The 19,434-nt window shown below is 33.9% G+C and overlaps 1 protein-coding gene across 1 annotated transcript in view; it reads right to left on the bottom strand.

The window, feature by feature from the left end:
- The window catches only part of GLRB (glycine receptor beta), a 96,035-nt gene that overhangs the window by 13,702 nt on the left and 62,899 nt on the right, over nucleotides 1-19,434 (bottom strand). Inside the window, exons 8-9 of the mRNA XM_026499546.4 lie at nucleotides 14,600-14,752; nucleotides 748-1,040 (exon numbers count right to left, since the gene is read on the bottom strand). Of these exons, the coding sequence (XP_026355331.1) occupies nucleotides 748-1,040; nucleotides 14,600-14,752 (446 nt within the window). The remainder of the gene's footprint in view (nucleotides 1-747; nucleotides 1,041-14,599; nucleotides 14,753-19,434) is intronic.

The raw sequence follows: 19,434 nt of genomic DNA, 5'->3' as shown, positions 1-19,434 counted from the left end.
AAAGCTCAATGGAAATAGTCTCCTGGTTTACTGCTCTTCCCAAACAGAAGACATCAATCAGGGGTACACTGAGGTAAGTGGACAGTTATCCTTAATCCATGAAATAGCCTATCGCTCCAGAATTTATCAGAATCTAAAGGCATTGCCTAATTTTCTTAGATCTATGATCAAGTGATAAGGCAAGGTCCAATTCTGTAAGCACTCACCACTGGGCTGGACAGACCCCAAACTATGGGTATAGTTTCCCCATGAGCCAGGCATCTGATAAATAAGTAGACTGCCTGACATATTCTGTGTGAGGCTTTCTAACTGGGTAGGGAACAGCTAGGGGGTTTTATCAAGAGCACGGGCTCCTCTAGGTCTTCAGTGCTTGCAGAAGGTCAGTGTTTCCAGCAGTCTTCTGGCCTTTCAGTAATGGCTTATCAAGTGAGAAACAGTAGAAAGGTTTATACTTCGGCAAGATCTCCACATTCAAAGGTAGCCGTCAAAGCAGAAATGTACCATTAAACTTGATGGGAAGTCTAGAAATTTGATACGGTATTGATTTCTTTTTCTTAATTAGTATTTAACCTAAGTGATTTTTATTTCTTTTCCAAAAAGTATGCTGTGTACAGTTCCTTTTCCCTTTGAGAGAAAAATGAGGCAACACCAATTCCATGAAAACTTCACACCCATAGAAAAGTATCTTTCTCCTGCTACTGCAGAGAGGATGGGGGAAATAATTTCCCTGGATAGTTTCATTCTTACCTGCAAAGTGCTAATGTGAACAGGAGTCCCTGTACCATTCACAGTATTCTTTTTAGCAGCATTTCCACCTTTCCCATCTGCTTGCTCAGCCTTAGCAATTCTGGCTTTTTCTGCTTCAACTCTTTTGGGGTTATTCAACATCACCTGGACGACGGCATACTCCACCAGTGAGGCAAACCCAAAGAGAAGACAAGCAATGAGCCATACGTCGAGAGCTTTCACATAGGATACTTTGGGAAGTTCAGCAGCAAGCGTCGTACACTCGGAGGCCAAGCTGAGTACCGAGAAAATACCTACAGAAACAGAAATAGGAGTTAAAGTTGCTTTTTAACCCCCATGAAATGTTGTGCAAACATTACTTTCTGACAATATCCTCCTCTAGTAAGTTTCAATGCTCCTCAGGTCTCTTTCAAGTTCACAGAGTAGAAAAAACAATACTGACATACTTTTTATGTTAGGATTAGTGAATGTAGTTGGAGATGTTTGTAAATATTTAATATTTAAAAGTAAACAGAAATTTAAACCAAGGTGTAAAAACACAATTTAGATCTAGTTTAAATACTACAGATGTCTGAAACTATTTTGTAGTATCTCAGAGAAAGCCATAAAGCTCTCTAATTAGTTATTTCATTTTTCAGCTTTATTTTAGACAGTTATAGAACTGAATTTTACCCCATGAAGAACTAACCTGAGCAAGAATAGAACATATAAAGCAATTTTCTGATAAGACTCACAATTAAAAAATAATCTAATAGAAAAGATATAGAGCATTCCTGATTATTTCAGGAAAACAAATGATTTCAGCTTTTCAAGGAAAGAATAATATTCCGCTATACGTGATATTAACCATTTATGGAAAGCTAACTAGTTATATACCAATTTAAGTCAAATAATTGTAAGATCCCAAAGGAAAACGGCATTAATTTATATCCCTCCTTTTCTTTCCACTTGCCACACTCCCAGCATTTCCCTTTTGTCTCTTTCTCCCTTCCTTCATATTTTCAGAAGAGGGGATGGGCAAATATGATCCACTGGCACTGGCTACCAATAACAGACTGGGTCAGAAAAAATCTTATATAATGTCAAGGGACACTCACTTTCAGCCATGTAGGAAGCAGGTGTGCCTTGGCTCTGTGAGTCCATTTCACTCATGGGGCCAAGTGCACTTTTTTTACTCTTAGATTTGGCCACCACTGTGAATTAATGAATATGTTATCCTAATAAAGATGTACTTGGCTCTCTTTTCTCTTGCCTTGGGAATATGGTAAGTACTATATTAGTATCAATAATCAGTTAAAACATTGAAAAATATATTCCATCAGTTGCATTCAGAGGCTCCTAAAAGGTATAGAGTTTCTTGGTTTGTTTTTTTGCAAGTATTCAAGAGTTAAAAGATTCTCTAATAGAAAGGTTTCTAGTAGATGGAAACAATATTCCTTAGAATATAAACACTTAATAAGCATCTAATTTGCTATTATACTAATTATGCTTAGTCCTAAAGAAAACTAAGAACTAATTAATAGGACTATATTTTAAAAGTTAATATAGGTCTTAATGTTTCTTACCTGGAAGTGGAGAATAACATAAAAATCCAAGGTCCTATCACTTGTTGCTTGAAACTACAGTTACTTATGCCTATGGGCATTAATTTGGCAAATAATATTTCCAAGTCAATTTTTCTATTCTTAATCAAAGGTTACGCACAAACCTATCAATCGAAAACAAAGCTTACTTCATTCCTTGAGATAGAATATATTGACACACCGTTCTCTGTGGCTCCATAAATTATCATGTTCATCAATAACACAGAATGTATCAAACTTAGTAGTATACCTGAATATTTCCTGATATGTTAGAAATGTCATGAGAAAATGGAGAATGATGTCAGATTATAGAGGGTCCTAAAAGCCCTCTAATGAATTTACCACATTTGGTAGAAAATATTAAAAAACTGTAAACTGAAGGAAGAGAAATGACGTTATCAAAAGAATGCTGAATAACATTACTCTGGTAGGGATGTACAAAACAGACTAAGAAAGGAAAAAAGTTGTAGTTGCAGAAACAAAGCATGAGGAAAAGAAGGACAGAACTGATATAAAAGGATTTTGAAGAGAACATTTTAAAAGACTTGGTTACTGATTGAAGGAAGAAGGAAAAGATTGAAACAATTTTCTGAAAAACAGAATAACTAGAAAAGTACCCATGAAAGATGGGAAGAAGAGACGAAGAAAGATTATGACTTTGGTATGAAAATACTGAGTTAGGTTAGATAAAGGCCAAGAAACACAAAACTGATGACCATGACGCAGCACAATGCACGTCAGAGTTTTGTAAAAGGAAAGATTAGCCAAGATCATGCAGATGGAGGTCATGCTAAAAATGAAGAAAACTTTGTGAGGAAAAAATGCTGGAGTGTCAGAGAAAGGAGACCAAAGAAACAGAGAAGGGACTACATTTTAAAAGGAATGATATGATATTAATAGATTCTTTGGGGGGGGGATAAAGGATGTATTTATAATCCCAGGTATTACATTAGAAACCATGATAGTCCATTCTATTAAGGTTTTTATCATTTCAAAGATGAAAGAATAGAAATGCGGATGAGTTATGGAGGAGGAAAATGTGAACATCACTGTATACTTTCTCTTTAGGAAATCATATTAAAATAGGAAATATCCATTTGGTTTTTTATCCTAAAATAAGAAATCATGGGGCCCCTAGGTGGCTCAGTTGGTTAAGTGGCCAACTCTTCATTTCTGCTCAGGTAGTGATCTTGGGGCATGAAACTGAGCTCTGCACTCAGCACAGAGTTTGCTTCAGATTTTCTCCCCCCCCCTTCTCTATCCCAATCCCCACTCACATACTCTCTCTCTCTCTCAAAAAATAAAATCTTTTTTAAAAAAAAGAAATCTGAGCAAATAATATTTCTTTAGACAAATATTGTAGCATTATCTTAATGTAGTCTTCAAATAAAATTACTTCACTGTTAAATAATGCATAGTGAAATTTTGTCTGAATTTTAATAAATTATAAACCAATCAAAAGAAATTCCACTACTGGGTATCTACTCAAAGAAGATGAAAACTCTAATTTGAAAAGGTATATGTACCCCTAAGTTTATTGTAGGATTATTTACAATAGCCAAGATATGAAAGCAAACCAAGTGTCCAATGAAAGATGAATGGATAAAGAAGATGTGATATGTATTATGTAATATTACTCAGCCATAAAAAAAAATGAGATCTTGCCATTTGCAGCAATAAGGATGGAGCTAGAGAGTATAATGCTAATGTAATAACAAATGCCATGAACTGGTCAAGGAGTAACTGCAAGTGATCACATACCTGTCTACAGTCCTAATGATTCTTATCTCATTAAGCGATAAACTATTTATCAAATTCATACACGTGGAATTGTGATTAATAAAAATTCATTTAGAAGTACTACTAAATTATAGTAGGATGTTATCATTTCATAATGCTTTAATCAAAAGATACTAAAAGGAAAACCATTACTAATATGATGTGGGAATCCAAAAATACATTTTCGCATTTCTGAAAGAGGTCTTGTTCCAGATGTAAGAGTACAGGAAAGAAATGTATGTATGCGTGGTCTGCTAGAGGTCTGAGTTGTAACCTAAATTATTAATCTTTTTGACTGAAAGTTATTTGTTAAAAAAATTCCTTTTTAGCAGCTAAAGTTAAAGTGTTTTATGTACCAGAGAAAGGGAACGTTATGTATAATTTATAAAAGTTACTCCCATAGTTACTTGCATAGTTATTTCCATACTTAAACAAGTAGCTAAAGACAAAAGTCTTTATCTAAAATTCATAGAGGGAGCTTTCCATTGTGTTAACAATGGAAAAGGTAAATCAAAATTAGATTGGGAGAATGTTGAGCATCTTTTCAGATGTTTATTGGCCCTCTCTATGTCTTCTTGGAAAAACGTCTCTTCAAGTCTTCTGCCCATTTTTTAACTGGATTTTTTTTTCTGTTTTGTTTTGTTATTATTTTTGTTTTTTTGATATTGAGTTGTATAAGTCTTTATATGTTTTGGATATTAGCCTGTTATCAGATACATGATTTGCAATTACTTTCTCCAATTTGGTAGGTTACCTTTTCATTTTATTGATGGTTTCCTTCACTATGCAGAAGCTTTCTAGTTTGATACAGTCCCTCTTTTGCTTTTGCTACTTTTGCTTCTGATGTCAGATTCAAAAAATCATCACCAAGACCTATGTCAAGGAGCTTACCACCTGTTTTCTTCTAGATTTATGGTTTGGGGTACACTTAAGTCTTTAATACATTATCATTAATTTTTGTGTATGGTATAAGATAGTGGTCCAGTTTCATTCTTTTGCAGGTCCAATTTTCCCAACACTATTGAAGACACTGTCCTTTCCCAATTGTATATTCTTGGCTCCTCTGTCATAAATTAATTGACCATATATACATGGGTTTATTTCTGGGCTCTCTATTCTGTTTCATTGATCTGTGTGTCTTTTTCATGTCAACACCATGCTGTTTTAATTGCTATAGCTTTGTAGTATAGTTTGCAATCAGGGAGTGTGGATACCTCTAGCTTTGATTTTCTTTCTTAAGACTGCTCTGGCTATTAGGGATCTTTTGTAGGTACATACAAATTTTAGGATTATTCTATTTCTATGAAAAATGCTATTGGAATTTTGATAGGGATTCCACTGAGTTTGTGTACTGCTTGGAGTAGCATAGACATTTTAACAATATTAATCTTCTAAATATGGGTATGGAATATCTTTTCATTTATTTGCATTGTCTTCAATGACTTGTAGTTTTTAATATACAGCTCATTTACAACCTTGGTTAAATTTATTCTTAAGTATTTTATACTCTTTAATGCAATTGCAGATAGGAGTTTCTTAATTTCTCTGATAGTTCATAATTAGTATAAAGAAACACAATAGATTTTTATGTGTTGATTTTGTATCTTGCAACTTTACTGAATTCATTATTAACTCTAGCAGCTTTTGATGGAGTCTTCAGGGTTTTCTGTATGTAATAAGTCATCTGCAAATAGTCGCAGCTTTAATTTTTCCTTTCCAATTTAGACGCTTTTTATTTCTTTTTCTTGCATAATTGTTCTGGCTAGGGCTTCCAATACTATGTTAAATAAAAATAGCAAGAGTGGATATCCTTGTCTTATTCCTAATCTTAGGTGAAAAGCTGGTTTCACTGTTGAGTATGTTAACTGTGGGCTTGTCACATATGGCTTTTATTATGTGGAGGTACATTCTCTCTATATCTACTTTGTTGAGAATTTTTTTATCATAAATGGATGTTAAATGTATCAAATGATTTTTTTCATCTACTGAGATGATCATAGGAGTTTTATGGTTCATTTTGTTAATGTGTGTATCACACTGACTGATGTACAGATGTTGAGCCATTCTTGCATCTCTGGAATAAATTCCACTTGATCATGGTGTATGATCCTTTTAATGTACTCTCCAATTAGATTTGCTAAAATTTTGTTGAGGACTTTTTCATGTATATTCATCAGGGATTTTAGCCTGTAATTTTCTTTTAGTGTGTGGCTTTCTTGTATGTTTTTGGTATCAGAGTAATGCTGACCTTGTACAATGTTTAGAAGAGTTCTTCCCTCTTCTATTTTTTGGAAAAGTTTGAGAAAAACTGGTATTAATTCTTCTTTAAATGTTTAGTAGAATTCACCGGGGATGCTGTCTGGTCCAGGACTTTTGATTTTGGGGAGGTTTTTGATTACCAATTCAATCTTCTTGCTGGTAGTCAGGCTGTTTGAATTTGCTATTTTTATCATCATTTGGGCTTGGTAAGTTGTATATTTATCCATTTCCTCTATGCTGTCCATTGTTGGTGTATAATTGTTCCTAGAAGTCTCTCATGACCCTTTGTGTTTCCTGATATCAGTTGTAACCTCTCTTTCTTTCCTGATTTTATTGATTGGAGCATTCTTTCTTCCTCAGTGAATCTAGCCTAATTTTGATTGATTGATTGATTTTTAGAAGTAGGTATTTTATTTTATTATTTTTAAAAATTTTTTAATTTTTTATTAACATATAATGTATTATTTGTTTCAGGGGTACAGGCCTGTGATTCATCAGTCTTACACAATTCATAGCACTCACCATATCAATTTTGTTTCTTTTCAAAGAGCCAACTTTTAGTTTCATTGATCTTTTCTCTTGTCTTTTTAGTCTCCACATATTTCTACTACAATCTTTATTTCCTTCCATCTACTTACTTTGAATTTCACTTGTTTTCTTTTTCTAGTTCTGAAAGTATAAAGTTAGGTTGTTTATATATGATTTTTATAGGTATGTAAGCATTTATCACTATGAACTTCCCTCTTAAACCTGCATTTGTTGCATCTATAAATTTTGGTATGTTACATTTTCATTTTCATTTGTCTCAGGGTGTTTTTTAATTTCTGTTTTGATATTTTTGCCCATTGGTTGTTCAGTTGCATGCTGTTTAACCTCCAGAAATGTGTCAATTTTGCAGTTTTCTTTGTGTAATTAATTTGTAGTTTCAGGGGCACCTGGGTGGCTCAGTCGGTTAAGCTTCCAGCTCTTGGTTTTGGCTCAGGTCATGATCAGTGTCATGAGATTGAGTCCTGTATCAGGCTCTGCGCTCAGCAGGGGGTCTGCTTGAGATTCTCTCTCTCCCTCTCCCCCCGTCCCTCCCCCCATTCACATGCATGTGCACTCTCTCTCTCTCAAATAAAGAAATCTTTATAATTTCTGGTTTCATACCATTGTGGTTTGAAAAACTGCTTGATGTTACTTCAATCCTCTTAAATTTATTAGAACTTGTTTTTCAGCCTAACATATGATCTTGGAAAATGTTCTATGTATATTTGAGAAGATGTATTCTGTTGCTCTTGGATGGAATATCCTGTAAGTATCTGTTAAGTCCATATGTTCTAACATGCTGTTTAAGGCTGATGTTTATTGATTTTCTGTCCTAACGATCTATCCATTGGTATAAATGGGGGTATTAGAGTCTCCTATTATGTATTGCTGTCTATTTCTCCCTTTAGGTCTATGAATATTTGCTTTACATATTTATGTGCTCCTATGTTGGGTGCATAAATATTTACAAATGTTATATTCTCTTGTTGGATTGGCCTCTTTGTCATTATGTAATGCCCTTCTTTGTTTTCATTACAGTCTCCATTTATTTTTATTTTTTAAAGATTTTATTTATTTATTTATTTATTTGAGAGAAAGTGAGAGAGAGAGAGAGAGAGAGAGCACGAGCAGGGTGAGGGGCAGGCAGAGGGAGAAGGAGAAGTAGATTCCCCATTGAGCAGGGAGCCCAATGTGGGGCTCAATCCCGGGACTCTGGGATCATGACCTGAGCCAAAGGCAGACACTTAACTGACTGAGCCACCCAGGCGCCTCTATAGTCTCTATTTTAAAGTCTATTTTGTTAAAATAAGTATAGCTACCCCAGTTTTGTTTCCATTTGCATAGAGTATCTTTTTATTAAAGTAATATTATACATTAAATCATACATTAAAATAATATGATTTCATTTTTAGATTGAATTATAAATATGTAATGGTTTAATAACAAAGCTTCTGAATACCTGAAGCATAATTCTATATAGTGGGAGATATTTAACAACTCTCTCACCAATAGCTATAAAAATAACTAGACACATGACATAAAAGATTTCAATAGTACCACCAACCAACTTGACTCCACTGATACTTACAGAACACTACACCCAACAATGACAAATATACTTTGCAAGTGAACATGGTATGGTTACCAGGAGACATATACTGGTCTGGGCCATAAAAACAAGTCACAATAAACAAAAAGTTTGAAGTCATATTCTGACAAAATCAAAAAGCATTAAAATAAAATTAAAATCATGTTCAGGTACTTATTAAAACTCTACATATTTGTAAATCGAACAGAATCCATGGGCCAAAGAAGAAATCACAAAAGAAATCAGAAAATATTTTTAACCTGAAAGAAGATTAAAATACAATATATCAAAATTTGTGAATAGTAACTAAAGTAGTGTTATAGGGAAATTTATAACTTTCAATGCTCACATTAGAAAAGAAAAAAAAGATCTGAAATCAATTATCTGAGTTCCCACTTTAACCATCAAAGAGAGACCCAATTAAATCCATACTAATTAAAAAATAGAAATTAATAAAGAACTAAAAAAAGGGAAAATAGAAAATATAAATGAAATGAAAACTGAGATTTTGAAAATGTCAAGAAAAAGGATAAGCCTTTAGCTAGAATAATCAAGAAAAAAGAGAATTCACAATTTAAATATCAGGAACAACATCTCGGATACCACTACAGCCAGAAATTAAAAGGATAAAGAAATATTATGAACATATTTTTATGCTAATAATTTTTGCAACTCATAACATCTAGAAATCAATCAATATAACTCACCAAAATAAAGAAGAAAACCCATCTAAATATTTAAATACATGCAGAAAAAGTATTTGGCAAAATGCAATAAAATTTAAACTCAACCAAAATTCAATAAAATTTTATCATACATGATAAAAAAAACCTCTTAGACAACTAGAAAGAAAATGGAATCCATTCAACCCAATTAAGACATCTACAAAAAATCTACAGCTACTACTACTCTCAATAATGAATGGCTCAGTTATCTCTACCTAGAATCAGGAATAAGCCATGTCTCAACAATTCTAGTCAACATTATACTAGAGAATTACAATAGGGTAAGAAAATTAAATGTTAGGGAGTATATGAAGCAAATGGTACCATCTTTTTGATCAACGCTAGAGTAGTATTTTATAAAAGTAAAACATATTTTGGTATCATCTCATACCTGTCAAAATGGCTAAAATCAAAAACATAAGAAACAACAAGTGTTGGTGAGAATGTGGAGAAAAAAGAACCCTTGCACACTGTTGGTGGGAATGCAAACTGGTGCAGCCACTGTGGAAAACAATATGGAAGTTCCTCAAAAAATTAAAAACAGAACTACCTTATAATCCAGTAATTGCAGTACCAGGTATTCACCATAAAAATACAGAAACACTTATTCAGAGGGATACATGCCCCCTTATGTTTATTACAGCATTATTTGCAATAGCCAAATAATGGAAGTAACCCAAGTATCCATTCATAGATTAATAAAGAATAATTAATAAAGAACAATAAATATAATGCTATATATATATATATCTATCTCACATATATATACATACATACACATAAACATATCATGGAATATTATTCAGACAAAAAAGTATGAAATTGCCATTTACAACAACATGGATGGAGCTAGAGTGTATAATGCTAAGCAAAATAAGTCAGTAGAAAGACAATACAATTTCACTCATATGTAGAATTTAAGAAGCAAAACAAATTAGCAAAAGAAAAAAAGACAAAAAAGAGAGAGAGAGACGCACAAATCAAAAAAGAGACTCTTAACTATAGAGAACAAACTGATGGTTACCAAAGGGGACAAGGATGGGGGGGATGGTTGAAATAAGTGAAGGGGATAAAGAGTATACTTATCATGATGAGCACTGAGCAATGCATAGAATTGTTGAATCACTACATTGTACACTTGAAATTAATATAATACTGTATGTTAATAATACTGGAATTAAAATAAAATAAAAAACTTAATAAGAATAAAATAAAATAATTAAATTTTTAAAAAGTAAAACATACTTTTACTTTAAAACCCAGAAATCTAATTCCTGGGTATTTACCCAAGAGTAATGAAAATGTATGTCCATACAGAGACTTGTACACAATTATTCATAGCAACATTATTTATAATAACCGAAAACTGGAAACAATCTAAATGCCCATCAATTACTGAATGGAAAAACAAACTATGCTTTACCCATACTATGAAATACTGCTCAGCAATAAGATACAGCCAAATATAAATATAAAGCAACAACATGAATACATCTCCAAAACATAAATATATCCCTCCCCTTCCATTCACTACCTTCTCTTTCTCTTCAAACTCACAATAATGTATCCTATCTCACTAGAAACTTATGACCTTTCTTCCTATTTTATTGAGAAAACAAAATCATTTACAAGCCCCCACTACCATATCTATTCACCTATCTCTGTCTATACGTATATATTCTGCTTTCTCTCCTGATATTGTAGATGAGGGGATATTAAACTGATGCACAGGGCATTGGAACACACCAACACCCATTCAGTTATGTATTGTCAACTCCTGTTGTTCAGGAGTTGCAACAAAAACCATATGGCCCACAAACATAGAATATTTACTATCAGGCCTTTTACAGAAGGAGTTTGCTGATCCCTGGGACAAATCCACTTTGTCCTAGCAAAGGCCAAACCGTCTACTAGATCTCATCCCTTCTCACTTCTCAAGGGCTCTGCTTCTGTATTTCTTCCATCTCTCATTTTTTCCTTTGTTAATCGTTGTTTTCCACCAAAAATAAACATACTATGATTTTGTCCACCTTAAAAACAAAAACCAGAAACCTCTCAACTCCTATTCCCACCCAGCTATTTCCCTATTCTCTTTTTCTTTTTACAGTTAACAATCTCCAATGGGTTGTTTACATTGGATGCCAATAGTTCCTCCCCTTTTGTTCTCTCTTGAGGTCACTCCAAACAAGCTTTCCTCTTGTCACTCTAAGGAAACTGTCCTTATCATGGACACCAGTGACTTCCCCAGGTTGCTGAATCCGATGACAATATTTAGCCCCAAACTTACTTGATTTACAAGCAGCTTGGCTGATCACTCTATTCACCTAGAAATGCTTTCTCCATTTGGCTCCCAGAAATCTACATCATGCTGGTTGTTACTCATCTTCTCAGTCTCAAGGGTTGAGTTCTTAGATGTCTTCTCTACCTGTACTCCAGTCTCATCACTTTAAAGACCATCTATATTCTGATGTATCTGAAGTTCTTACCTCTGGCCTTGATCCCTCCTAGAAACCCCAGACTTGTATATCCAACTGACTATATGATAACCCTACCTAAAAGATATCTCAGACTTAACATGTGCAAAAAGAAGCTCCTTGTCTGCCCATCTTCTCAAACCTACTTTACACGCAGCTTTTCTCACTAATTTAGTGGAAGCTTCATCTTCCTGGCTTCTCAGCCAGAAAAACCCTTGAAGTCAGCTTTGAGTCTGCTTTCTTAAATCCTACATACAACACATCTATAAGTCTTTTTATCTCTACCATAGCCATCATCTACTTACGAGCATCTCTACTCCCTGGCAATACCGTGATTGTTTTACCTGGACTATTATAGCTTTCTAACTGCTTTCCTTGCTTCCACCCAGGCCCCCTTTTAGTGGGTTCTACACAAAGCAGACAAGGAGGATCTGTTGAAATTTAAAGCAGATCATTTGCAAAAGCCCTCAAGGGCTTCCCATTTCACTCAGAATAAAAGCCAAAATCATCAGAATGCCTAAGAAGATGTTACATGGTCTCCTCACCATTGTTGTCTTTCTGACCTCATCAGTTAATCACCCTTTCACTCATTCTGCTCCAGCCACACTGGCCTTGGCATTCCCAAAATATTCCAAGCATGTTCCTGCCTCAGGAACGCTGGCCTTGATGATCACTATCCCAGCTCATTCTTTCCTAGATATCCAGTGATTCATTTCTTCACCTTCATCACATTTTTATCCAATATCACTTCTCTCTGAGCAATTCCTGACAAGCAGGCTGCTGTCCCTGAACTCTCTGTCCCTATGTCATCTTTCCACCCACTCACTGGGCATTAGGATTTTTTTTTTAATTGAAGTATAGGTGACATACAATGTTATATTAGTTTTAGGTGTACAACATATAATTCAACAATTCTGTACATTGCTCAATGCTCACCATGATTAAATGTAGTCATCACCGGACATCATACCCTGTTATTATAATATTATTGACTATATTGACTATGTTCCCTATGCTGTACTTCTCATCTCCATGACTTATTTGTTCTATAACTGGAAGTTACGTCACCATTTTAGAGATTACATATTGTGCTTCTTTGGTGTCTCTTTCTTTCCAAGAAGAACACTCACTGAGTCTTAGTGTTTTTCTTTTGTTTTATCTATTTTGTTAACTACCTATTTGCTATTTACTTTAACTATATGCCCATCTTCTTGAATATTGCTTAGGACATAGTTGGTGCACAATGAGTACTTGCTGAATGAATCAAATGTGTAAAAGTGCTTTATAAACTGTAATGTATAAGTGAAGCATATTATTAACTCCTGAATGTGTAATAAGCACTTTCCACTCATATTTTCAATCCTCCAATTAACCTTTTGAGTATTTTTCCATCCCTATTGACATTTTAACAGAGTATGTTTAAAGAGGTTAGAGCTGTTTGTTGTCTAAATTGTCACAACTAGTAAGCAGAGAGCAGGAATTCAAATCCAGATTTAACTGAAGAGACTGACTTTCAACCATTAAACACGTTTGCTTCATACAACAGTGCTACTGCATGTTAAGTGGATAGTTCAGGACTTCATGACAGAAGTCCTGTAATAGATGGAGATTTACAGAGAAAAGTCCTTCGAGAATATGTCAGGGATTGAAATGTCTCCAGTGTACATCTGGAAGCCTGACATTTCAATTTATATCACTGCATAAAAGTACAATATTCCTAATAAGCAAAAAATTAACTATTTGGGGGAAATACAAGATATTTTTGACAAGTCTAAGGATACAAATCCATTTTTTTAGGAGTTTTATTCTCAGTGCAATATATACATAGTTCATTTTCATCCCCTAAAGGAGCTAATCAATGGGTTGTCATTGTTTTCATTCCAGATACATAACCATTAGGATGAAATTTCCCACATTTCTGGTTATTAAGATGTAGATTTGGTCTCTGTGGCTCTTATTAAATATAAACCATCAAATTTCTTATCCAGGTAAAATTGTCATTTTCATTGCTTCTTTCCTGATTGCCTATTCTTTAAAATCTGTATTTCATTTAATTCCCCCAATATGTCAGGAGGGAGATTCGCACAAGGTCTTTTCAATGGAAATAAAAAATCAAATGCTGCAACCAATCAGTGACTAAGAGGTCAGATATACCACAGCCTTACCTACATAATTTCCAGGTGATATTCAGAAAACACACACACACAGGGTAATGGAACATTTTAAAACACTCCAAACAATCAAAATTTGTTGTAACAATGTCCTTATTTTTAAGTTTATTCACTTTATCCATTAGGAGAGATCTTTATTATTTCATGAAGCAAAGACTTTTACACCCCTATACAGACACAATTTTCAAGAAGGGCTGATGCTGTTTCTGTGTGACAGAGCATTAAAAATAACAAATGGGAGAGCATGGATAACCAGCTCTTCTTCTCCCTAGCCACTCCTGATGATAGAGCACACAATAATTGATGTTTAAGAAACTGACATGAAGTCGTGTTTAAAAAGATACATTGTACCACAGATTCCCTGGGGAAGACTATGAGATAGTAGACAATATTATTTAGAAAGATTCCCATCAAAATAGTTTGTGTTTAAGTTTGGCACTGTTGGGGTTTTTAGACTTTAGTTATCTGTGAAAATTCCTTGGTAATAATTATTTCATGAAAGTCAAAGTAGGATAGTTTAACTGTTTAAAATACCCAAGGATATGAAAAGAAAAAAATGTAGTCTAATTATTGAGTGCATAAACATTGAGAAAATCTAGTTCAAGTTTTGAAGGAAGTCTAAAAACAGATGAGGAAAAGGTTGCCTTCAATTCCAAAAGTCTGTTTTAAAATAGTTGATTTTATAGTTAGTTATGCAAGGACATAACACATTCCCAACATGAGAGAGAAGCACAGAATACTTTACCCAGGGGCACTCTGGCAGCACTTGCGTCTGGGTTGATCCAGAAGGAGAGCCAGGAGAGAACCACTATCAGCAGGGTCGGGGCATAGACACCCATCATGTAAAACCCGACCTGCCTCCTCAGGGTGAAGATGACTTCCACACAGGTGTAGTACCCTTTCAGAAACAAACGTGTTAGAAATAGAAGGGGCTCACTTACCTACAATGGCAAAAACCAATAATGTACCTGTAAATTGTAAGTCACTTCTATTTGAGGCAGTTTCACAAAGTAAATTCCACAGAGAGAGTTTTTTCCTATAAATATATAATTTATTTGGTGTAAAAGGTTGACTTGATGGGACCCGTCTCACCTGACCTTTCACAACTTTATTATGACATTGAGAAATAGATACCACATGCTGCTCCACTAGGTCAGTGTCTCAGCTTTTAAGTCTTTGTTCAGGGAATAGGCAATGAACTTAAACTTTTCATGACCCATGGGCACTCTCAGAACAATTGATCTAAAGGAGTCATATAGGGAGCAGTAAATCAAAGTGGATCAAGTCTAAAAAGAAACATTCCACCACTATGTATTGTCAGTATAATTTTTCGGCTACATGTACCACTTCTTATCTAGAAAACATAGCAGTCTACGATAACTCCTATGCATATTTAAACCTTAAAAAATTAAGCGTATTGGAAGTAAATCTTAGCAAGGATAAGAAATACGTATTTTCCGTCTATAGAGATAAAAGATTATAAAGCGTAGATATCTGATATTCCTCTCAATTCTCTCCCTTCCTTCACTCGAGGCCCTCAAACATGTTTTTTGAAGGAAAGGACTTCATTGTCACAAGCTGAGACAAGTGCAGAAATTGCCTTACAACATTATTCTAGAGATTCCATGACACCAACTAGCCCCCCAAATTAATCACAAATTATGGGCAGCCTCATCATAGCCTTTGCTGACTTGAGAAACAAAATAAGTGACAGGATATTCTTCTAGCACTGGAATAGAAGAGATGCTTCTAGATGTTTGAGACTTTTTGAAAAATGCTTCAGTCCTTTCAGTTAGCAATTTAAATATAATATTTAATGCCTGAAGTGCTTAATTTTGATAAAAATGTCATTTACCTTTCAAAAAAACCAAGGTTAGGTACAAGTAACAGAAAGTTAAAACGTCTCGAATTGTGTTCAGCTTAAACATCATTATTTCAAAATGTTGAAGCAAAATAAATCAATGAATAAATAAAATAATTATGGGGAAAAGTAAAAAATTACTTTTTTACTGTTTTGTATCTTAAAAGTTACATTTATCTAATTTTCCTAGTTAGGAAGAATATACACACGGCACTAGATCAATCTTCAAATTCATTCATTAATTGTACCTATGGTGGTACTGACACACAATAGGGTCTTAAAAAATATTAAATAAAAGAACAGCTATCCACATCCTCTTACTTAATAACTTAGATCAGAAATCTATCCTTTTCCCAGTGTGAATTATAATCATTGCCACCTCTGAGAGACTAGAAAGATATTGGGGCTAATATGCAACAAAAATAAAGAGCTGACTGAAACTGAAGTAAATTCTAATTATGCCAAATATTTCCAAATTATATCAAAAAACCACCCCCCCCAAAAAACGCAGCATGTTTGTCTTTTTTTTTATTTTAATTTCATTAAAACTAGGCAATTAATTTAAATTGTACATAGGTTTTAAAAAAGGATCAAGAGGTCAAACAATGAAAACTCCCTCCCTTTTCTCTTCCCACCACTCACCTTAACTTCCTGCCTGGACAAACAAGAATCATATGTTTCTAACTAACAATCATGGGCAAAATTGCCAAAATATAATCTTTTATAAGTCCAATTTTCTGCAATTAAGAGGCTCACAGTATTTCCTAAAAGTGGCTCTGAAGTACCTGGCTTTGTAATAGCATCACTTACTCAAGTTCGTTTTATGTTTACCTAGTGCCTGTGAGATAGAGAACAACATGTATGTGCTTATTGCATATTTTTAGGTAACCTAAATTGTCACAAATATTACAACAATTTACTATAGAGTTGCTCACTTTAAAATGAACTTTTGCGTTCCATCCCACATGTTTAAAGGACAGCCCAAATGACAGGAATCCTATATTCTGAAGCCAGGCTCCACCCCTTCCTTTTATGAAGGCACCCACTAGGGGAGCTTCCCAGGACTGGGATGAATTTGGCAATAAAATACATGCTTGGATATTATAGTGATTTGCTCCATAAACTTTTATGAGAAACATTTCTTGATCTTTTTTGATCTTTTCCTAATACTGTTACATTTATGAGAGGCAGGTGGGCAGCTAATTGATATAAATGTTCATTGGCAAATTCAATTTACTTTCTATTTCCTGTGAGGTTTTATTTCATTATTATTCACTTAGGCTTGCAATTCAAGTACTTTTGTATACTTGTTTTCCTATATCTTTCCACCTTTGTAACATCCATAATTATAAAAAACTGTAATTTTTAAATAAAGGTAAAGCCAAATCATCATTTCTGATTATTTCTGTACAAGTTAAAGAAAATATTGCCAATCATTTTATAAATGTTGCTGTCTATATATTTTTCACTATTCTATGTATTAAGCATTCATATATTTAGAAGCTTCCATATTTCTAAATACATATCTAAATATTATCTGAACATTAAAGTATGTTTCACTTATATTCATTTGATGATAATGCATGTTTACTGACAATTATCATTATGTTAGACATAAGTTTTTTTAATTATTTTCTATAGTTAATGAGAGATCAGTGACTTACTTAAAATAGCTCAAAAAGTACCACAAAAAACTTTACTTCTTATAATCTTGAGTAATCTCTCAAGAACAAAAATGAATCGTATTTATTTTATGTGTGTACCATATTAGAATATAGATCTATAAAAGGCCAGGGATGTCTCCTTTATTCCTTGCTGCATCCCCAAATAGAGATTTTTAGATGTAGGGCTTAAAGGTAAAAAAAAAAAAATAAGCACCCCCAGGATTTTCAATGCTATTTCATACTTTTATGCTATTACATAAAATCAGAAATAAAATTACTAGTTTTATTTTCATTTTTAGATGAAATTCAAAACTGCAATAGGGTCATTCCAAATTTCTCAGAACAGTTTAGAGACTATTCATTTTGAAATGTTCAGCATATAATCTAGATGTGGATAACTATTTGCAAAGTATAACAGGACTGACCACAGGTAGCATAGCAACGTCAGACTCACTATGCCAGTGCGTCACTTAGTAACAGTATGCCTTGGGTAAGTGTCATTGCTCTATTTTCCTAACATGTAAAATAAGGAAAATAAAAGTACTGAATTTATAGGGTTGTTGTGAGGATTAAAATACAGAGTTCCTGCAGAGCACTTAGAATAATGCCTGACATACACCGAGAACTCCAAAAGCCATCTACTAAATGTGTTTCTATACAACAATCCCAAAAGGATTTTCCTTGGCTTTCAAGCTTTTTTTTTTTTTTTTTTTTTTTTTCATTACTAGGTGACCTGTAAAAGTTTCTAAACACTGTAGTCGTTAATTTGAGTGAGTACAGAGAAAAGGAGAACTGTGCTTAGTGTACCGGCTGACATTGATTTGCCTGTAATATTTTATAAGTCCCTCAGTCACCCTGTTCCTCAGTTATTTTCTGTGTTACATAAAGGAACTGGCTCAGAACTGTCAAGACCACTTCCATATCTAAACGCCCATGTAACGATGACTTCTTCATTGACTACTTTGAGGGTCAAATTTTTAAGAGCTCTCAGGGTTTTCCTTTTAAAAAATCTTTTATAAATTCTTTTAGCGGTGTATTTGCTTTTTATCTCTCTTGTTCTAATATACTATAAGCTCTATAAGAGAAGGAGCTATTTATATATAAATGCTATATAATCCATTAAAGTATGTGAAGGTCAATGACAACAGATGCTTAAACTTCATCTCCAGGTTGCTTAAGTGTTGCATTTATTGTAACACTGTAAATGTGCAAACGCTCGCTCTGCCTTTTTTAGTACTGTATTTTGTCTTTGATGATGCCTGATGGCAGCATTATAAACTCAAACATCTGATCTCCCTGAATTCTACACAATTACACTATACGGTTTTATTTTTACAAGTCAACATAAATGTTGCAATACATTTAAAGTTAAATTGCATCTATTTCTCTTTTTTTAGAGATTTATTTATTTTAGAGAGAGAGAGTGCAAGGGCACCATGAGGGTGTGGGGCGGGGGAAGGGCAAAAAGAGTCTCAAGCAGGTTCCCTGGTGAAAGCAGAGTCTTACACCAGCTTGATCTCAGGACACTAGCCAAAATCAAGTGTTGGGCACTTAACAAACTGAGCCACCCAGGTGCTCCTAATTATATCTATTTCTGAACATCTTTGCATTATCTTTGTTTACTTCCTCATAGAAAATTAGAATTATGTAATTTACAAGTTGAAATGATTATTAGTTTGAATGTAATGAGTAAGATCCAATCAGAAAACATTACATTTAATATCTAAAACCCTCAACTGATATAGTTGTGACTCAAATGTTGAATATGAAACATATTATTAAAGTATTGAGTAGTGGGTATTATACTTTCATTTCTGCAAAGCTTGAGATAATGTAATGAATAAGGTTAATTTGCTGTGCTTTCACAATTAGCTGTTCCATAACCTAGGTCAACAGTATCATGCAGGGAGTATTTACTGATGCCCAGTGATTCTCCACATTATTGCTTCCTGCACAGCATAAAGATCAGTGCCTTGTAAAACTAAGAATATGGGTAAACCAACATCTAAAACCTTCCTAAAAGACAAGAGACAAGTGTATATGGCTTACATTGAT

Source organism: Ursus arctos, unplaced genomic scaffold (assembly GCF_023065955.2).
Source record: "Ursus arctos isolate Adak ecotype North America unplaced genomic scaffold, UrsArc2.0 scaffold_11, whole genome shotgun sequence".
Lineage (NCBI taxonomy): Eukaryota > Metazoa > Chordata > Mammalia > Carnivora > Ursidae > Ursus > Ursus arctos.
Note: the sequence above shows the minus strand (reverse complement) of the source record. Positions and strands in the feature narration are given on the sequence as shown.